This window comes from Cydia splendana, chromosome 1 (assembly GCF_910591565.1).
Source record: "Cydia splendana chromosome 1, ilCydSple1.2, whole genome shotgun sequence".
NCBI lineage: Eukaryota > Metazoa > Arthropoda > Insecta > Lepidoptera > Tortricidae > Cydia > Cydia splendana.
The window spans coordinates 18365578-18388822 of NC_085960.1; the positions used below are offsets into that span (position 1 = coordinate 18365578).

The 23245-nt window shown below is 37.4% G+C and overlaps 1 protein-coding gene across 1 annotated transcript; it reads right to left on the reverse strand.

Annotated features, from left to right (window-relative positions):
• Positions 1 to 21485: 21485 nt before the first annotated feature.
• Positions 21486 to 22509, reverse strand: LOC134799111 (uncharacterized). Its single transcript, XM_063771548.1, has 3 exons — positions 22354 to 22509; positions 21973 to 22106; positions 21486 to 21677 (listed from the first exon to the last, which is right to left on the reverse strand). Exons 1-3 carry the CDS (start codon positions 22505 to 22507, stop codon positions 21525 to 21527), a joined length of 441 nt encoding a protein of 146 aa, XP_063627618.1. The 5' UTR covers positions 22508 to 22509; the 3' UTR covers positions 21486 to 21524.
• Between the last annotated feature and the right edge of the window lie 736 nt (positions 22510 to 23245).

Below are 23245 nucleotides of genomic sequence, written 5' to 3' on the forward strand. Positions count from 1 at the left end.
TAAACTTTAAAGTGTAATAAAAATCAAACCACAAGTTATTTTTAAAAGTCGCTGAACAAATGTTAGTCAGTATGAGGAGTACAGCCTACAGTTTAATTTTTTGCTCATGTTACCTGTAACATGAGTAAAAAACTGCCACACCCGGTATAGATATTATTTTAATATAAATACGAGTACTATATTAGTGTATCCATGGCCTAAGTTACAAAAGTGATCGATGAATTCCACTTTGCCTTGGCCGTTGTCTTAGACTTTCGTTTAAAATATCTTAATTATTTCATTTATCTGAAATTAGGAAAATCGCTTTTTAGGGTTCCGTACCGAAAGGGTAAAAAGGGGACCCTATTACTAAGACTCCGCTGTCCATCCGTCTGTCTGTCTGTCTGTCACCAGGCTGTAATTCATAAACCGTGATAGCTAGACAGTTGAAATTTCCACAGATGATGTAGGTACCTATTTCTGTTGCCGCTATAACAACAAATACTAAAAACAAAATAAAATAATGATTGGTTGATTCTGTGATTGTTGTTGATTAAGTGGGGCTCCCATACAACAAACGTGATTGAAACGTTTGCCGTTTTTTGCGTAATGGTACAGAACCCTTCGTGCGCGAGTCCGACTCGCACTTGGCCGTTTTTTTTTAATACATACTATACAAAATGCTAAATTAGAATCTCGCAGACAATTACGTGAGACATATGTGTACATACTCAGATTTCTGTATCTATAGTCAGTATGTACCTAAGAGTGGATCCTCATCAGTGTGTTGTCTATCCACGTCGGAGTTTGCTCGACATCGGCACAAGTTTATTGCATCTGTTAATGACGGGGTCACGAGGCGTGCGGGCTCCGTCCACTCAGGTACTTAGCGGTTTTGATTTGCGTCTAATTCAGATTATAAAAATACCAGTTCAATGCATCCATATAACTCGCTAATCCATGCCCAAGGCCCACTTGCACCATTCCACTAACCCGGGGATAACCGGTTAAATCTGGAGTTGCCATGGTTACCAGTACAATTTGACACTAGGTTAACGGTTTAACTGCTTAACTCCGGGTTAGTGGGATGGTGCAAGTGCCACCGGAGCGCGCTTTTCCTAATAAAAATTATATTTGTTTTTAATCATATCGATACCTTTGGGTTCAATTGGCGTAAAGGACAAAATGCTAGTTTTCAGGAGAAGCGAAAAACTGCGAGTTTTTTTTTAATTTTGATATATTTTTGCTGTTTATCGAGCTATATTTTTGACGTGTATTAGAAAAGTACTCAAAATGTTAGTCTCTTTAACCTAAATTAGTACTCATATCTATAAATTAAACAGGAAAGAAGTTAATGTCCTTTAAAATTGGTCAAAAACAGTATCAATGTCCTTTGCGCCCATGAAATTTTTGATAATTTAGTGAATCTTGTTTAGTAAGGGGTCGTAAGGGACGTTATCAGACTATTTTATTCCAAATTTGGGGTGTATTAGTTACCAACCACGGTACACATGTTAACTGTTTTCAGCATAGTGTTTCTGTTTCGATTGTTACGAAGCTTAAAAATGTATCAAACTGTAGTTAAATATGCTAGGTATATCCCGTTTACAGTTGTTATTAATATTTTTCTGACACAATATTTTATACCAATTATATAATAAAAAATAATTAAATGCTCAAAAAGTTGCTAACATTCGGGAATGAAGATAAAGTAAATGTCCCAGTGCTTAACACTAGCCGCCTTATATTATAACAATCATAACATAACTGTTAGAATACTTGCTAACTCTAACATTTACTTGATGAATATCTTGATAGTAATTTGAAACACGAAAGACGATTTCTTGAGATAAATGTGATTTATTATAACTTGATAGGTGTGCACACTTATAGAATAGCGAACGTGAATATGTTTTGAATGAATAGGTACTTATTGACTAATTACGAAACTTTTATATAAAACTAAATGCTGATGGGGCAAATGAACAATATGATGCATGTGCAATTTACTTGTACATATTCCGGGGGGCGGTTGAGATGAGAGAAAGATGCTGTGTGAAAACTTGATCATACATTAAATCTAATTAAAAGTAACTACTTTAAACGAAGGGGATGTCGCTTTATCTACGCGCGAAAGATTTGTCGTCTCGCTGTGATCTTCGTCGCTGTGTTGGCGAGTCTCGCTGACTACGGCGGAGCGCGGAGACGCCCGGGGCGGGGTCGGCGTGGCGGCGGGTGGCTCCTCGACGCTGACTCGGGGCGGCGTTGACGGCACTCTCCATTGAACTCGTCGTATTATGATAATCAATGCCGTAGTTCCGATTAGTCCGAGGATCACGTATATCATAGCGTAGTGATGAATGTCGTGAAATGATATGTTCTCGGAGTTAACTTCGGTGTTCTTCAACTGCTTGATCTTTTCTCCGAGATTGTTAGCTTCTCTTTGTAGATCTTCAGATTCGTTTTTGCGCTGTAGGTGAGGTATATGGTGATGTTGATGACGTGATTTATCGGTGCCATAACTGGGTTGTATAAATCTGGTTTCATTTTAATTTCGGACCAGTGAGGTTTATGCGGGAACACCGAGAAATTATCGGTCTTAATAATGCAGCCATGACCTACATTTATAAGCCCGGCATTCGTCAGCTGGTGCGCGGTTACTTGATCCGCGCACAGTGTTCGAACTTGACACTGCTCACAACAAAAGTAGATATAGGTATTTAGTGCATTGCTCTCTATCCAGTCATTTATGCATGTTGTTGTGACAATCTTACATCCCGATTTCTCTGATTCACAAAAACTGTTGTCGCCTTTCAGTTGATAGACTGGTTTCTTGATGTAGCAAAAATAAGAGTCTGATGATATTGTGCATGCTCTAATATCATTTTCTGAGATAGGAATATACATATCTTTTTTCATGTTTATGGAGACATAATCTGATACAGGTATTACAGCGGTTGTCCTGTTTCCTGCTTTTTTGGGTATCGGAATGACCTTTAGAAGTTCATAAACATCTCTGCTGACGAGAGGCAGCCTTATTTCGAAAATAAGGACGTCTTCCATCATCCTTGTCTTTACTTTCAGCAAGTTGTATATCTTGCGGAGATCGGTGTGTAAGTTGTCGATTGGCAGGGAAACATCTCTTGGTAGGGTGCTTGCTATGGTGCTTAACTCATTAATAAGTTGTTCTGGAGTCAGCATGTGTAAGTTAAAACGTCCTTGATAAATATCGGTGATGGTGTCTAATAACATGTCTTGCATTCCTTTTAGGTTGTGGAGCATATTACTTGCTATAGTGGCTTCTAAGTTGAAGTCGTTTATAATGTTGTTAGTTTCTACTTTTTGTTGCAACTTCTTGAAAGCTTCATCCAAATAGTTCATATGTTGATGTATCATTTTATGTTGCTGATTCATAGTGTCTTCGGTACGTTTCAATAAATTATATTCCGCTTCAACTATGGATGTTTGATTTTTCCAAAGGGAGGCCATATGTTTTGCGTTGTCTCGTATAAGTGTAATATCTCTTTTGTATTGTTCGGCGAACCTTTCGCCCAATACGCCGAATAGACTATTAGCGACGTAACCGACACCGTCGACAAGGCCGCGTCGGGTTCGTAGTACTCGTAGTGAGGTTTGTCGCGTGCTCGAATGCTGACTGAGTAATATCTGATTATAGTACTCGAGTTCGGAGAATCCATGACGTAGTTGTAACGATATTATGTCACAATGGACTTGTGTCTTGATAGTTTCGCAGGTATCTTTTAAGAATCGGGTGTATTTTTGTAATGCGTTCGTTGCGTCCCAATAAGGCTCCATGTTATAATATACGACTAGCTTCCATTCATCTCGAATTAGCATCATGTCTGCTAATTTATCGAAGTATAGCCCTTGTGTTTCGCGGAATGGTATTATGTTGACATCGCACTGACCGGTTGAGAGGCATGATAAATATAATAACAGTGCTGCGAACATTGATGGCAGTGAAAACCTGACCTTGTTTGCCTTTGGTTTTTGAGGACTCCTTGTTGAGTTTTGCTTATCGAGTTCTTGATGCATCTTAGGTAGTTCTTCTTCGGGGTGTTCCAATAAAATAGAGAGCTTGAGGACTGGACGCTTTAATGTGCCGTTTTTCGTTTTAAGGGTCACCTTGCAGCCACCCTAAGACGGCTGTCGAATCCACCCAACCATAGATCTTGATATTATGGTTGTTTAAACATTGTTTTACCTTGATCGTCAGTTTTGCAAGAAGATGGGCTCCACACAATTCTGCTCTTGGTAGCGAGATAGTTTTACTATTCGGCACCAATCTTGATTTTCCGGCTAGTAATACGATTTTCGGTTGGCCTTCTATATTTATTTTGCAATAGATAACGCACGCGTAAGCTCGCGGCGTCGCGTCGCTGAATGCATGTAACTCGATATCGCTGACAACGCCGGTGCCGATCCATCGTTGTATTTTAAATGTGTCTATATTATTGTTTATATCTTGTTTCATAATTGACCATTCCTTATGCATATCAGCTGGTATCTTGTCATCCCATTTCAGAGGGGTTTTCCACAAAAGTTGAAAAAGCAGCTTCAAGTTAGTGGATATGGGGGTGAGCCAACCCAAGGGGTCGAACAATTTGGAGATTTCGGACAATAGTTGACGTTTGGTAGTGTGTTGCGGGACGTCCGAAACTATTTCCATTTTTGATTCAAAATGAAATATATCTTGAGAAGGGTCCCATTGGAGTCCCAATGTTTTTCTTGATTCCATTTCTTTAAAGTTGTAGTTATTTTCATCAGAAGTATCTTGATTGTCAGTTCTGGCCAGTTCTTGTTGATTTGACATCCATTTTCTTAAATAAAAGCCTCCGGACTGTAGTAGCTTTTGCAATTCTTGCTGTAATTGCTTGGCTGCTGAAACGGAGTGGGAACCGTGGAGAAGGTCATCCATGTAGAAACATTCTTCGAGTGCTTGAGCTGCTTCAGGGTAGTTTGACCTTTCGTCATGGGCTAACTGCTTTAAGGTCATCATTGCGAGGAATGGTGCAGCTTTTTGACCGTAGGAAACTGTTGTTAGTTGGTATTCTTGTAACCTTTCCTGTGGCGAATCTCTCCAGATAATCTTCTGCAGACTTTGATCTTCTTGATGTACCCATATCTGCCGAAACATTTTCTCGACGTCGGCGATGTAAGCTACACGGTGCTGTCTGCACTTCAAGATTAGCGATAAAAGGTCCTTTTGGAGGTTAGGCCCTTTGTGCATGATATCATTGAGGCTGATTCCTGTAGATGTCTTCGCTGATCCATTGAATACGACACGAAGAGCTGAAGTGCTTGATTCTCTTAAAACGCAATGATGTGGTAAGAAGCACTCACTCGTCTCACGTGCCTCACGTGCCTTATTCCATTGTTTAGTCGGCGATATTGTCATATGACCCATAGATAGGTATTCGTGTATAAATGACTTGTACTGTTGCGCAATATGTTTATTGTTGTTGAATTTATATTCCAATTGCCGGAATTGCGCCACAGCTTTACTTTTTGAGTGGCCTAGTTTTTGTAGACCATCTTTTTTCAGAGGAATCCGTACTTGATATCTTCCGTCTGCCAACCTTGTCGTTGTTTCCTTGTAGTATTTGACACACTCATCTTCTTCGTCGGTGTCGAGTGTTTGTGTTGGTATATCTTCGATTTCCCAGAATTTCTGGATGTCTTCGATGTTATTTAACACCAAATTGCATTGGAATCTTTGCGGTACTCTCCCGCAAACAATCCATCCTAAGTGAGTCTCTTGTACGACAAGGGATGAATTTTCATGCTTGTACATTCCATGCTTTAAAATAGTTGCATAAATTTCAGCACCCAATAATATATCGATTGTGTTGTTGATATTATACTTGGAGTCCGCCAGAAGTAAAGTATCCAAAATATCCCATCTTGGTTTGGGAAAGGTGAAATTGGGTAATTTTCTTGTTACATCCTTCATAATAAAGGCCTCGGTTTTGAAGGAATATTTTTCATCTGATGATAAACAGGTCACATACAGCATGCCTTTACATGTGCTATCCGTAAGGCCCACTCCTGTGATCACTCCCTTTCCTTGCTGTCGTGGCAACCCTAGTTGTTGAGCGGTGTTTTCAGAAATCAAACACATCTGGGCCCCCGGATCTATTAAGGCGCGCATCGTACGGGGTACTCCATCATTTCCCAGGATCTTGATCATAGCTGTGGCTAAAAGGATATTTGGGTCTTCATAGTCATCTTCACGTTGTTGTGCCACGTGAGTCCCAAATCCTTGTTGTCGACTTTGATTTCCGACCGTATTTAGCGACGCTGCATTTTGATTGTGAAATGTCTCGTGCAAAAGTGTATTATGATACCCGTTGCACTCTTGACACCGTTTAGTAGAATGGCAAGGTTTGCCGTTATGATTGTATAAACAATTACTACATAGATTAAGTTTTGTAATTGTTTTTCGTTTAAGTCCTGGAGCCATGTTTTTGAACTCAGTACAAAAATATATTCCATGATCTTGCTGGCAAACTGGGCACTTGCGGCGGTATTCGAGGCCTGCCTTAGTGGTGGGAGTCTTGTTGCTTGTAAAATACTGATTGAAACGGCTTGATTTGTATTGATTACTTGATGTAGATGGTGAATTCAAACTTGTTCGATTAACAGCGGCTTCTTGCTTGCGCCGTGACGATTCCATAGCTGTAAATTTGCCCTCCAAAAATGACAAAAATTCCTTTAATGATGGTAACTCCCTGGGCTGTTTTAGAGCCGTCATATATTCGTTGTGAGTTTCGGTGTCCAATTTCTGTTGTAATAAATGGACTAAAATTGGGTCCCACGTGTCAATGTTGACTCCTAAGTTTTTTATACCGTTTAAACTTTCTATTGTGACGTCATGGAGTCGTTTAACGTGGCTTGACGTAGCTTGTTGCATCACTGGAAGGCTTATGACGTTGTTTATGTGAGTCGTAAATATTAGTTTTTTGTTGTTATATCGATGGTTTAGTATTTCCCAACATGTAGTATAATTTTCTGAACTGATGGGTAAGTGCTGTATGAGTCTTTCTGGTTCACCCTTGATTTTGCTCTTCAGAAATTGCATCTTTTGAGCGTTAGATAAACATGGGTTACTGTGGATAGCTTCGGTGAATAAATCTTTAAACGAAACCCATTGTTGATAGTGACCGTGAAATACGGGGATGTCTAGGCGTGGGGTAGACTTTTCTCTGTGCGATGTTGACCACAACTTGCTGTTAATTTGCTTCTTCATTGCTGCATGCTCGTTTTCGTATTTGGTAAAGGTATTTTCGTAGTCTTCATCCGTTCCCCCGAGTTCACTATCTATTTCCCAGTGCAGCGAATCGATGGCAGCCCAGCGAGAGTCCAGAGATTTTATGATATCTTCAAGCTCCCATTTCTCTGCGACGTTGTCTAGCTTGATATTAGCCAGCGTTCGAGCTAACGCCTTGAAATTGCTACTTTGCTTGCGTAACATTTCATCTAGCTTGCTGTTATTCCCTTGCGAGGTAAATGTGGGTTCGGGCTGAATTGTCTCGCTTCCGGGTGCTTGCAATGTCGGGTTGGTTGCTCCAGATTGCTGTCTTGGGGTCGGTTTAAGGTTGAGAGGGTTGGGCTTGGCTATTTCCGTGGGCGAGGACGTTGAAGGGATTGACTTTTGAATTAATTCTCTTGTTTGTATGTAGTTATCATATGTATCATCATAAAGCTTGTTGCAGAAGTAGATGTGATTAGGATTGTCAAACTCACGTAGCTTTTCGTCATTGCTGTTGAACTCCTCCCAGTGTAAGTCGAGAGAATATAGCTTCCTCTTAATGTAATCTTCTGTCTTACGATCTTGGCTATCTTTTTTAAAGTTGATTTTCACTTGCTTGATTGCAGCTTGCAGTTGAACCTGATTTTGATACAGATCCTCCATATTACAATTTCTTGATAATTGGTAATATGAATAAAAAAAAGAACTTGATAATGAATGGTGGTAGACTTGCTTGATCACCTCTCTTGATAAGTCGTGTTCACTTTTCTTGCTTTCTTGATTGTTCGCGTATGTATAATTGCCTTGTTGCTTAGTTGACCTTGTTGTCTTACTTGATACCTTGATGACTGCTTGCTCACTTGCTGGTTCAATATTCTTCGCGCTCCGCTAGTTCTGCCTTCTCAACCCAGTCGGTGGAACCCGCTTGTGGGAAGCCAACTGAGTCGAACTGACCTCAAACGAAAGGAGCACAGAAGATGGATTTCGAAGGACCATTAATGTTAGAGTACTTGCTAACTCTAACATTTACTTGATGAATATCTTGATAGTAATTTGGAACACGAAAGACGATTTCTTGAGATAAATGAGATAATAGGTGTGCACACTTATAGAATAGCGAACGTGAATATGTTTTGAATGAATAGGTACTTATTGACTAATTACGAAACTTTTATATAAAACTAAATGCTGATGGGGCAAATGAACAATATGATGCATGTGCAATTTACTTGTACAATAACAGCTTTTAATCATAACAAGGGAAGTATTCGATCCGCTAACTATGATTAGAATTAGCATGCTTGATGCATTTGAACGTTTACTTAGTGAATAAATAAACGTCCAAAGACTAATAATTCAATACAGTAAGTTATAATAGGTAATAATACTGTTTCAATATTTCAAGATCTCTTATTTCATAATACGATAGGTACATCAAGATATTTAATCGAAAAACACTATTAATTCCTATTCAAGTTACTCAAGTAGTGATTTCTGTGTTATTTAGTCCCCGTTACCTATAGCTGCATTAATTTCTGATTTCAAACACTTAAAAATATATTTTGTTAGAACGATTATGAAATAATTAAGTAAATGAATTAATTAAAACCGATTCGCTTATTAAGTTTTAATTGCCACTTCGTTCAGATACGTTTCAAACTTTCTAAAGCGCTTGAAACGATTTTTTTTTTCAACGAGTTATTGTAGCCGAGCTCAAGCAATGACACAAATAATTAAATTACGCACAAATAACCACTTCCACCGCTCAGGGACGGATAATAAACAGTCATAACATAACCCTGCGCTGATCAAGCTGCATGCCCAATGAGAATCGGAATAGTGAGGCGATGGGCAGTCGCTGATACACCTGTCTCGTTCTCCTAATCAACAAGAAATGCGACTCGAAAAGGTACAGAGTAGGGCTTCCAAATACCGGACTTCTTTCAATACCGGTAGTAATACCGAAACTGTCTTCATAAATACCGGGACCCCGGGATCCCGGTATTGACTATGAATCGCTTAATTTTTTTGAGTTTTATTAAAAAAATGCTCACTGTAACACCAGATATGTATGTCCTTAAATTAGGATATGAAACAATAATCGCCATCTGCAATAATTATCATTTCACCCTCCAGGTTGGCAATCATTTTATCCGCCTTGTTGACTTCATCAGTCACATTTTTAGATCAACCTAATAAACCAGCCAACTATATTCAAATTTGACGCCAAAAATTCGTTTGCCATACTACAATTCCTTGGTCATTTATTTCTACTTAATGATATAATTTTAAGAACGAATTATATTAATATCATATCCTGAACATCAGAATTCATCACCAAATATTTATCTAACGCAAATGCACAGATCTTGTTTCAATTAAATGTGGTCATGATGCCAGTTAAATACGTCTGACGTGTAGTAATCTTCTTGACACAGTAGAATTTAATCATTTTAATGGATATTCCACCGTATAATCGGCACATTTTCCTTGTTTTTGAAAATACCGGGATCCCGGTATTGCAGTAAAAAATACTGGTATTGAAAAATGCGTTTAAATAGGCGGGATCCCGGTATTGCGGCATCCCGGGATCCCGGTATTGGAAGCCCTAGTACAGACTGAATTATGCACAGGCTAGTACGTTGTCGCAGGACTATAAGAGATTCCACTGCGAGTAAAACAATGATAGTTGCGAAAAAAACACTGAGCTGAGGTTTCATTACATTACATTTTAGTAGTAAAGGACCCATAAAACGATTTATTTATTTGGCATTATAGACCTTTACGCCCATGAACAAAGATAACAGCGGAAAAAACTCTTAGCGTAAATGCTTTCAAATTTAAGGGCAAACATTACATTATAGTAATAAAGGTCCCAGAAAACGATTTATTTGATATTATTCACCGCTACGTCCATATTATTTGTTTTAAATTTAGAGTTTAGAAACAAATTTGAGGTAGTGAAAGACACAAGTATTAGAAAAGTCCTTTACAACCTTGTTCGCTTCTTATACTTATAAAAAAATATTTTTAGAGCGAGTCGTAAAGGGCAAGTACAATAATATCAATAGTAAAATATTTCCTTTACGACCATCTTGACCATACGATATGAAAAATCATTAAGACAAATGAAGGGCTTAAAGGACGACAAAATACATGTAAGTAATTTACAACAATATTTATATTTAGCGGTAACCTTTACGATAATATCTTTGAACATCTAATTTGTAACTGGTCATTTACGCCCCTTAAGCTAAGCTGTTTTTGCAAAATCATAGTAAAAAATTGGGTCGTAAAGGCCACTTTTTAAGAGATATCGAAATTTTAACTATACAGAACGATAGCGCTTAGTATTCTGAACAAAACTGATAACTATAACTCATTTTCGCCAAAATGTCCTTTACGCCAATTGAACCTAAAGGTATCGATATGTAATATGCATATTTATAAGCAGTTAGGTAGTACTTACCTACTAGGTACATAATTTTAATGTAAGAGGATTACATATTTTCAGATTACTATTAGAAGTCAATTTGGTCCAAAACTGTTACAGGAACAGCATAAAAAAAACAATCGCCGTAATATTTATAATAAAATTGAAGCTTCGTAAAATATGTACGAGAAACTCCCAGGTTATAAGTTATAACTATAGATCACTCGCGTCAAAAACAATAGTAAATGATCAACTTTCTAAATAGGGTAGTAGGGTAACAAACTCGCGCGTGACAAACCGGAGTTAACGAACGGGAACCGGACGGCAACCATTGTCGGGTAGGAAATTAAAAGCCAAGATTGTTTGCATTTGCGCGCTGCCTTGTCCAAGAGTCATTTGTTGATTACAAATCCCGATGTCAGACGATTGTAGCCTTTTTTTTTCATCCATACCTACCTACCGAAACTACCAGTAAAATACAGTTAGAACATATACAGACATGATATTTATTTACCTCTGTACCGTAGGATTATCAATTTATCATCGTCTTCCTTAGTGACACGGCTGGCTGAGTACTAGATCAGGGGACTTAGGGGTTGAGCACAAATCACGCGAGGTGTTTTCGCCTACTTTTTGACCCCCCTCCCCCCTGGTGATATTTGTTGAGGTTTTTGGCTATCCCCCTTCACCCCACACAACGCCTCACGTGTAATTTTTTTGAAATTTTTTCGTTCGACCTAATTTAAGGAAAAGTTGTATTGTATATAGAAAATCTTGTTTATTTTTCTATTTTCGTTAAATAGACTCGCTATTTTGAAGTGCAGAGTGAAGATTTATGTTTAACGAAACTGAGAAAAAGTATCTACTCATGTGGTAGGTAGGTGTTTTGACATTGGAAATGTCTTTTCGTTCGCTCCAGTAGAGGGTCCGATTTCACGAAAAAGTGCGATCCCCTTATATCTCGGAAAGTTGTGAAAATATGATATTAAAAAAAGGCTCAAAAGACGCATAATCATGAGAGCTGTAAGGTGCAAAAATAATTATTCGAGAAAGTCAAAAACGAAAAAAGTTATGGTCGAAATAGTGAAAATAAAATTCAATTTTTTCCGAATTTTTGATTTTGGTGCTCGATAATTTGGAAACGAAGAATGATATCAAAAATTTGACAAAAACGGCTCTGGACAATTTAGTCAGCTACAATTTGAGCCTAAAACAAAGACGATCGGGTTAAGGGTTTGCCCTGTAGCCTAACCTTAAAATAGTCAAAAAGTCGGAACGACATTTTTCACATGACATTTATGACTTCATGTTTCGCAGAGTTCGTTATCGGTGTTTGTTGTAAATTACCGGAACCTTAAAATAGTCAAAAAGTCGGAACGACATTTTTCACATGACATTTATGACTTCATGTTTCGCAGAGTTCGTTATCGGTGTTTGTTGTGAATTATCGGGATTATGACGGCAGAATAACACTTGCACTGCGTGGGCTATCAAAATCGCTGCAGATTTTTCTTGGTCTAACTCTATCTATCCTGTTTGAGACGGGCGTAGATAACGTGTTCACTATTCTACAATCTATGCATTCTTGTGGTGGTGGAAATAGAAATAGAGATAGAGATAGAGGTACAGGTAGAGGTAGAGGTATAGGTAGAGGTAGAGGTAGAGGTAGGGGTAGGGGTAGGGGTAGGGGTAGGGGTAGGGGTGGGGGTGGGGGTGGGGGTGGGGGTGGGGGCGGGGGTGGGGGTGGGGGTAGGGGGTAGGGGGTAGGGGGTAGGGGTGGGGGTGGAGGTAGGGGGTAGGGGTAGGGGTAGAGGTAGAGGTAGAGGTAGAGGTAGAGGTAGGGTCTCACCTCAGCATGTTGCTGGCGGCTGCTAGCAGATAGCTGATGCTGAACCCTGGCAGTTTTGGCTGTTTTGTTTGGTCATCGGACTCGTCTCGATGAGCACTTAGGAGAGTAGTACCCAAGATAGAGCTGATGCTGAACCCTGGCTGTACCTAAAGGAACTCAGGTTTGTTGCAACATAGGCACACGCTGTTTTGGTCATCCGACTCGTCTTGATGAGCACTTAGGAGAGTAGTACCCAAGATAGAGCTGATGCTGAACCCTGGTTGTACCTAGCGGAACTTAGGTTTGGTGCAACATAGGCACGCGCTGTTTTGGACATCCGATTCGTCATGATGATCACATGGTAGAGCATTACCCAAGATAGCTGATGCTGAACCCTGGTAGTACCTATTGGAACTCAGGTTTGGTGCAACATAGACAAACGCTGTATGGTCATCTCTCGTCGCGTCAAACTGCTGTCAAGAAAATTTCATATCTTGCAGCAAATTGGGCCGCTGCCGATCAAGACTCGAGTGACGATAACGGCGATGTGGCTACCACTTCTCGAGTTGACTACGGATTTGCCGTGTAATAATTTTCTTGTACTTTGAACATTAATATATCCTGCTTATTAATTGAAAAATGAAATATGTACCTATACTTATGCGCCACGGCGACAATTATTCAAACTTCGATACGCGTGTGGAAATTTTGAAATTTGTTTGTTCACATGCGTTATGTCCAGGATACTTGTGTTAATCTAAGAATAAAATAATTATCATTCGACGTTGTAGTTTTATTTTGTAACTTTTTCCTTATCCAGACTTTCTCGTCGCTCAGCGACAATATTTTTTCGAATTCCGTAAATTCATTTCCAATGTGCTCGATAGTCGTGTGAGGCACGAAATCTGTGATTTTTTTCATAGTTTCGTTCACTGTAGAAAAATACACGTGAGGTTTCCTTATACCCCCCTCCCCCAACGTGATCTGTCGTGATTTTTTCGTGACCCCCCACCCCCTATCGAACCTCGCGTGATTTGTGCACAAGCCCTTAGCTATGTTGACAATCGTTTACGTTCCTACAACGAAACCCTTTCGCTCTTCCATATTAGTGCGATAGAGAGACAGATAGCGTATCGTTGTCGCAGCGCAAACGATTCTCAATTTGGCTAGGCCCCCTGTTCGGCAACCTTGTCACAAGATTTGGCGTATAGGCTCTCACTATAACAGATGCGACTCTCGTATACGTACAACTATTATTTTTAATTCCACAGGGAAAACTAAACCTTATGGTGATCGGTCAGGTTTCCTTACGATAGTTTTATGTTTCTCTATCCACCCATGGCATTATTTTTTATGATGTTAGTGGGGTATTAAATTTACCTCTTTAACCAGAAATGACACTTTTGACAGCTGACAGATCATAGCAAATACATAATCCATACCAAACTGCATAACCATTACAATCAGAATAAGCCTCCTAGTGGGTTATTCCCACTAGTTACCACCAAGTTCTTACCAGTGGTAACTACTGGGAATTTTTTCCCACCGTTTACCACTGGTAACTACTGGGAAAAAAAATCCCACTAGTTACCACCAACTCGGCTTGCACGCTACATTTATACTATACTATTTATACTGTTATTATTAGTATTGAATTCTAACAATATTTAACTACTGGGAAAAAAAGTCCCAGTAGTTACCACTGGTAAGAACTTGGTGGTAACTAGTGGGAATATACCCCTCCTAGTCTGGGCCAATAATTTAAATAATTTAACTATCACTGTTATAATATTTTTTTAAATATCCAATTACATCGTGTTTTTCAATTCACTGGGTGTTAAATTGCAATCAGGCGCATTACTGCTAGTTTCTTTGAGAGAAAGCCAGTGCGGAGCGCTTCAAACTGCTTTAATCTTGCATGTTCTCGCCAGGGAAATTATACTTTAAATCGAATAAAAATATAGGGTTGCCTCTAGCGCTCATAACCATATCTTTGGTTCAGCGTTCAAATGTTCAAACGTTATTCTTAAATATACGGATGCGAAGACATTACCTATGCTACGTTATCCAGTGAATATTAAATTAATGAAATCTTTGTAGGTATTTTCTTACACGCATGACTTTCTAAATCGCTAGGGCTAGGTACTTCTACGTAGTTTAGAGAGTGAATTTCTCGCCACTAAAATATATCGTGCCCGAGAGGGGATTAAAAATAGGGCGTAAAAGAGTAACTGAATAGTAAATGGAGTTTTTACGTGTAAAATACACTGGTTAGAATAGAAATAAAAATGCGTTTCGTCATTTCTTTTCACTGTTAAAAAAATTTCACACTTGGTAGGTATTTATAACTGACGTAGGTTTAGTCTTGTTTTCTGTGGTCTTATCACATACAAGAGATTTTAGAACTGGGCAGGTTCCACGTCCACTGTTTTTGAGGGAAAATGCCTTACTTTTAAAATGTATTAAGTGGACATGTTTCAGTGCATATTCGCACTAGTGCCAAGTGAGCACAGGGGAATAGTTAAGTAAATACATTTGCATAGCTTATATTTATTAATCTATGTTCACTGTTTATTCCAAGCCTTCCAAGTACATATTGTTTTTTAAAGGAGTTACATCCGAGGCACTTATATGCGAGTACGAGTGAGATGCATAGAAAGTAAGTTACGCACACGCTAGCAAATATGTCAGTGTCAAACTAGTGGTAGCCGTACAACTAAAAATGAGAAAATAAAGTCGAGTAATTCGCGATTCCGATCTTTCAAAAAAAACGCGCTATTAACCAAAGGTTTATCGCTTAGTATAGTAGCGATATGTCGCATAACCGTTCATCGCACATTTCACATATGTAATTTGAAGTTCAAAGTCGCACTCTACGAAAATAGTTCTCGGGTTGAATGAGTTCAAACCAACTGTGAAATTGTGAACTCTAGACTGTATTTAGTTACCTATATATATGTAGAAAGATGGATCAAAGAGCTTTTAGAATAATTATGTAGTCTGCGGTTCACATATTTAACTAATCGGATCGCACGAATGATCACAGGAATGGTACATTCGAGAATTAATTTGATTTGATATAAGGAAAATGAAAAAAAACCAGAATGCTGTAAAACAAATGGGAACGACTAGGACAAGGACAAAAGGATATATAATAAATAATATATAATAAAATACTGTTCGTATTTTGTACAGCTATGGGTGAGATGATTTGAGCAGCCAGTTTGTGTCATGTCAATCGATTTATTTCGCTTTTATGAGTTTGAAAGTGGATATCTTATGAAAAAAAATTGCTGTCGGGTTTATAGGCTCGTTTATTTATCGGGAATCTTCTACAGTTCTATAGGCTAAGCGATAATATGATATGATGTGGTGTTGTTTTATTATTTAGTTGTTAGGATAAGTGCGGATCTGGGATTAGTGCGAGTGGGATATTTTTTTCTAGTTCATTTCTTTGATTTTCGAGCAAATGCTATCATCACAGCCTTAATAGACATGGGCGGATTCAAATTCCTATGTCTAAGCGATCAGTCCGCACTTATTCCGTGAAAGTCTGCACTTTCCTTGCCAAAAATCAAACACTAACTTTGAGTCCATATAAAGTTAAAACGGCATATTATATGATGCAATAAAAAATAGGCATGCAAAGTATAATTCATACTTAATAATAATACCTAAGCATTAACTTTTCGAAACATCCTTACAAGAGAGAACTAAGGAATAATATTAAACCGTGAAGGCTTGCAAACTTGTCAAAAAAATAGTCCGCACACAATATACCTACCTAATTTATATAATGTCATTTTCTTCCCTAAACGTTATCTGCTTTATTATATTATATGTAGAACGTTGGTTGCTAAAAATACAGGTGATTCATGAGACGTGAGCAGGACTAATCCTGCACACTCAGTAACTGATAATTGATCGATCACCGTCGTATTTAGATGAAACAACCACACTTTTTCCTATTTTATAACTTTTAGGTGAGGGCAAATTTATTTCTCTACAATCATGGTCACTACAAGACCTAATTAAGTAATTAATAAACATAAAACCTTATTGACCGTAATGACAGCATTTTGATTACGAAGAAAATAAACTGTCAAACTTGAGTGAGATACGTTTTCAAAAGTAACCAGACCGTGATGACAGTGATGACATTCAATTTGACACAGAATATCGGTAGTTTAGTATTCTAATTGTAGGGTGACCATGCATGTCGTAAATAAATTAATAACTTTTTTTTACAACACGACTAGAAAATTACTAATACTGATACGAGACAGTTGCTTATAATTTACGAAATGCGCAGTGTAAGTCCTGCTCACGTCTCCTGATTCATCCTGTATAGTAATCCTTTCCGATCGCATTTTCAAGTACTTAAACGTTTTCTTTGTCATGTAAAGGGATCTAATTTTTAAAACTATTTTATCTGCCGTCGACTGTAATGGTTGAAATAAGACTCCATTGAAACCGCATACTTTTCGCTATGTGCATATGATGCATGCATGCATACCTGACTCAACTAAAATAATTCAATATTCATAAGCGAACGCTGTAGTCAACTATGAATTTGACCAATCACGCGCCGCCGCGGTCAAGAGAACGAAACAAAACCATAGCTCAAACTAAATATTTATTTTAGGTTGTATACATAGTAGAATTAGGTACTTAATTGCTTCGTAGGTTAGAAACGCGCATGTGCCACTCTTAAAATAGCAATAAACATAGACTAAAAAGAGTGCTTAGCGTTTCATGTTCGTGTTCATAGGCTACTAGCTAGTGGCCAAAATCGAGATAAAATACTGTCCAAAAATGTATGATATACGGTGGAATCCGTTTATTATGACTCCGCTTATACTGACCAACCGCTTACTAAGACGCAATTACTGTGGTTTGGTTTTCATATAAAATTCTTTGTGACAAAGTCGGATATGATGACTTCGATTATATATACAAATAGTACTTACTATGACATATAAATCCTATTTTTATGAAATTATGTCCGGTTATACTGACATAATATATCTGCTGGTTTTCGTGGCCGTCCCCACGTCATTCCCTGCGAGGACGTTTGGTGCGTGCGTGGTGTTTAAGTTGTATTAGTTTTGATTCTCGTTGAAAGTTAATAATTGGTACAAGGTTAATAAAACTCATCTCTCGCAAAGGAATTTGAGATTAATTTGGAAAAATTATCAAAAATAAGAAGTTAATCAACTATGCTTTATATGACATCTGCTTAGTATGACGTGTTAGTCACTTCCCTTCGATGTCATTATAAGCGGATTCTACTGTATATGCAATAATGACAGATGACAGAGTTAGCATGACTTACAACAATTTTAATGTATTTTTAGTCACATTCTTCACAAAAAATACTTAATTCCATGTAACATAATACCTACTCGATCGCTTAACCACTCCATTAATACCTCTCAGGCTCTCGGCCTTTGAGAGAGAACAATTAGGTATGGGTCTATTTATTATAATTATATTTAGAAGTGTTCTACGGGTTTCCGTGAGGTATGGTATACATATATGGCTCGACCACAAACCGACAGTCTGCGGCCATAAATAAATCAAGGGTTCAAAATGTATGTTAATATATTTGTGGTCTTTACCGCTATTTTGTATAGAAACTTGTGCAGAAGGTACTCTACATATGTCAGTGTGGTATTCTACCTAGAGTCTGGCTACTGAAATTTTACACAAATTTTTGGCGGGAAATTCAAAAAAATTTGGGCTGGTCACACTTTGTGTAGTAGGATTAGTAGGAATTATAGTTTTGATACTAGACAATATTTATGATTTTCTGTGCACACGTAAGGTACCTAAGGAAATAAGTTAAATATACGTTTAGTGTAGTAAATAAAGGTAGTGGACCCCGCAGTAATTCCACAGCCAGAAAAAACTTTACATTATGATAAAGTATCAATAAATAAAAAGTAGTATTGTATAAATTTCCAAAGAATAATAATAATAGAATTTAAGTAAATACCTAAAGTCTTAAATCGTTAATATCTTTTTACGGAAAAATTGCTCCGTTTAAACTTTCTTCTCCGGACATATTCATGTAACGTATTGCAACAATATATGAAATATCAAAAAAAAATATCCCCGCAGAAATACCAATATTAACAAAATATAATTTTTTGGCGTGTCTTGGACCGGAAAATTGCTCAGTCCAATGTTTTCACTGGAATGCCATTTTATTGCCGATTTATACCTACAAATTGAAAATCTAAAAAAGTTACCATGTCACTATACTTTTTTCAAAAATTGCCTTTTTAGTCGCTGTGGAAAATTTCTCTATCCATTTTATTTATTGAATTAAGTTCACAGTTTTTTTTTCCATTCAACTATAAAAACATCCAAAAAAAATAACGAGCGTATTAAAAACTAAACATATCGGGAGCAGTGTATAGGGAGCGGGGTGTACAAGGGATGATATTTCTTTTGGATATTTTGGATTTAAGTATATACGTGACTACTTAGTATATATTTAAAAAGAAATCAGGCTGAGAAATTTCCCACTCTCAGTTTTTAATAGTTCTAAAATACATATACTTGGGTATGCATTTTTTTTGGATTTTGTTACCCACTACAACAAATTATATTCTAAGATCATATAAGAAGGAAAAAATGGCAGAGCAATTTTCCGATGAAAATGAGCGTCAAAAAAGGAATTATCATAAAAAAAATATTCTCATGTTTGACTAAAGTTTTAGATTTTTTTCTAGTATCACATACTGATACAAATAACTTATTTGGTAAAATAATTTTGGATGGAGGAATTACTCGGTTCAATATATAAACAGATTTGTATTTTTACGTATAAATACCTAACCTACGAGTTTTTTTTTTTGATATTTATATGTTAGTTTCGGCTCATACTATACAATAACCAAGCAACATTTCATCGACTGAGAAATTAATGCATAGGTCTCCATACAACAACTTGCTTCATTTACTACACTAGTTTATGTGCACTCAAAGTCAGCTCACATGATTTCTACCACTATTTAAAGTACAGTCAACGACAAACACATATGTTTACGTTCCAGTGTTTAGATTTTATAGATATTTTCCAGAACTTTTAGTTTATCCGTTTCTTTATACACTTGTCCTGTTTATGAGATTCAGGCATTAATAAATTCACGTACTTAATCAAAGTAATAGGCAAATGTTAGTACTAGTAGGTACTTAAAGTATCAAAATATTAATAGAGCACCAACCATAGATGTAAGTAAATTGAGGTAGATATGGTACCAGGCGCACGATCGTGAGCCATTAAATATAGGTTCCGGAACCTATATTTAGTTAGTCGTATGGGTGACGCCAACCTGTCAAGTTGTCAAAATCGTTGGATCAAATTTTAGTTATGTCAAGTATGAACGTCACACGTCTACATAAATAAAAGGTCATTGGCACCAAACTACTAAATTGTTTACGACTTGTAAACATTGCAGTTTTTCGTTATACAACGCTTCACGTCGACTTCGCACATTGTCGTAATTATTTACGAGCTTCAATAATAGTTTGCGGACCTCACTCGGTGCAGTCATTATTAATATTATTTAAAATAAACGCCTTATAAACCGCAAACAATTTGAAAGAATGACATAAATTGACAACAGACTTTTAACTTTTTTTTAAATCATAGACAATTGGTGGCTAGCCAGGCATTATCCATTTTCTTTGTCCAATGTGTATTGCGTCTCACATTTTGCTTTAATGAGAGAGTGAGACGCACTGACATTAGACAGGTGGAATACAACCCGTACTTGAATGTTCATGTCAAATGTTATTTCAGAATATCGTTTTAAAATTGTAATTGTATAAACCGATTGTATAGCTGTGGATAGGTTCGTATGGCTCTTAAACACGAGTGTATCTTGTTATTAATTAAGGGTCGGACCGCGTACACAATTAAAAGTTAGTTCGGTTAGTCGTGGAGTACTTCTGGATTTGGCCGCGGACATAATGCGAACTATTTGAAGGGTCATAGGACGGGAAATGATATAATGGTAATCAATTTGGAAATGAAGGGAAAACTATTTAATTACCATGCCAGTAAATATTAAGCTTTATTTTCACATTAACTTTATTAATTTATCTATTTTTGAATATAGTTAATGTGGGTATTTACTAGGCATAAGAAACCATATTGTAATTATTGAAATAGGTAAACTAAATTATATTAACCATTGTTAAACTTATGTATGAAGTTTCTCTTTATAATTATCGGCCCGATTCGAACTTTAATATACGTCAATTAATAGATCTAGAAACGACATGGATTAGATATTAAAACCAAAATATTATTTTGCTAATCCGCGAAAAGATAATTTTGGTTTTAATTAGTATGGGTTTCCGCAAAGTAACGCCTGATTCTATTCACTATGGATTAGATATGTCAGTGTCAAATGTGGCGTTTATTTAAACAAAAACGTCACTTTTGACACTGACGTATCTTAAAGTTCGAATCGGGCAGTATGTTATTTAGCATTAATTTCTTCAGTCACCGAGCGGCTGCAAGGAGGAAAACGTAAAACGTCCTTCTATTTAAGTAAAGGCAGTTAACAAATCAGAACGGATGCTTTTTTGCATCACTCGTAGACATTGATGGTAAAGAAGTGGTTGGAGATCGTGACGCTGAGAGACGTGCGTCGAGCGCGCCGGAGTCTCCGTGCCCCATACTTGGCCTCTCTCACACGATACTGAAGTAGAAGTTTACAGTGAAGTGGATGGCGGCCATAAAGTAGTGAGTGACGTGCGCGCTCGAGAAGTGGCGCACCATGCCTGACCGCTCGCCTTCCATTGCTATTTATGGTAGTCGTTGACACTGAAGTGGTAGGCGGGCACGACGCTGAAAGACGTGCGCGTCGGAGACGCAGTGTGCCATGCTTGACCTCTCGCACACTCCACACACGATCTCTAATAGACATTTACTGTGAAGTTGTTGCAAGCGGGACACTACACCTAGCCACTATCCCTTCACCGCCACACGGTCAGTCAGCGTAGACGTTAACAGTGAAGTGGTTGGCCGCCGCGATGCTAAGAGTGACGTGCGCGCCGATGCACGAGCCCGCGACGCGTCGCACGATGCCTGGTCGCTCACCCACCACCGCTACGCACGACATCGACGGAATCGACATGCTTATCTGAAATAATACACGTAGCCTTTGTACTGTATTCATCTTACGTTTCTGATTGCCCTAAGATCTAATTGGTAGAAAATGAAAAATTGAAAGTTAAACGCAATAAATGTTTGAACTTACAATTATTTATTTTATAGTACCCGAAAAGAGATAAAATAAGAAAATAATAAGTAGATAGATGTATTATAGGCGCATAACAAACGTCCAGTCCAGACATAGTTGAAGACAGTCTAATTACTGACTTTTAAAAATTACATAAGTACCTACCTACATAATTAACAAGTACCTAAGTTCTTACTTGCACTTCAAGTGGTTGGTCTTCGGTAACTTCTGTTTCTAGGTCATTGACCTCACTGTAAACAAGCTTTGAATCGTCAACGTCCGCGCAGTTTCCACACTTCCATACACCCCCTATTAGGGCTACGTTCTGTTCTGTAAACACAATATGTTATTTTTGTAGGGCTGCACGTAGGTTTCTATTAACCGATGCATTATAAACAAAAAGTAGAAATAGAATAAATCCAAAATTATTTTTTTAGCAGCCAGTTCTATATAATATATAATTTTGATTAATTAATTGACGCCGCGCAATTATACATACTTCTAAAATGTAAACAACCAATATTCGGTTCTTTCATTTAGGTAGGTATAATTGTCTTATTTGTAGCAACGTAGGTACCTTGAACGACTTCTTGTGAATCTTCAATTTCAAAACTATCACCGTTTAAAAGCATGTTGATAACCGAATCCAGATATTCTACATCATTATTTGCCGACAAAATATTTGCACAGACTACTAATAAATATATAACGGTAAATATTTTAAGACACATATTTAGCAAATTTTTCTCCTTGATCTATCTTTGACTCATTACTTTATTTTAGTGTTGTAATACATTCGCTTTGCGCTGAGACAATCTGAGACTGATTTATTCAGCTGAATATGAAGCTTATCAGTTCCATTGACCTTTTTGATAAAATATTGAACGTTATTATATAATTCAGCCGAACAATGACCAGTTTTGACTTAACTAAGTATTATTTTGTTTACCTATCTTTAGTTTGAGGATGTCAGCTTACAAATTATCGTAAATAAACTTAAAATACTTATGTATTTAAAAATAATTCAATACGAATAATTATTGTATGTATAAAGTTATGTTTTAAGTTAAATTTTAATGCGTACCTAGGTACGCTATGACCAAAACATTACCAATTATGACAAAAACGATTGGTGCTTTTTCCACTTACTTAAAGCGTTATATGCATAAAGTAAATATGTGTTATGCATAAAGCGTTAGAAAACTTATCTTTCGTAGCTGTAACTGAGTTTCTAATCAAAATAGAAACCGCAAAGTTTGCATGCTAATTGCGTCGTGTCCAGTCTCGTGTGCCGCCATGTGCACTGACATTTCCTTGCATCAACTTGCATAACATAGTAACTTAAAATCGCCAAAATAACACGTACAGAAGAACGTTTTCGTCCTCGGCTATGTCCTTGACGTTATCAGAGCCTCTACCATCAGTTTTAACATTGACATAACGCTCACGTCTACGTAATTTACTTTCTG

Coding starts and splice junctions, on each gene's coding strand:
- LOC134799111 (XM_063771548.1), bottom strand. CDS start 22,507: ATGTGTCTTAAAATATTTACCGTTATATATTTATTAGTAGTCTGTGCA. Junction 22,107..22,353: donor TTCACAAGAAGTCGTTCAAG/GTACCTACGTTG, acceptor TTGTGTTTACAG/AACAGAACGTAGCCCTAATA. Junction 21,678..21,972: donor ACCAACCACTTGAAGTGCAA/GTAAGAACTTAG, acceptor GTATTATTTCAG/ATAAGCATGTCGATTCCGTC.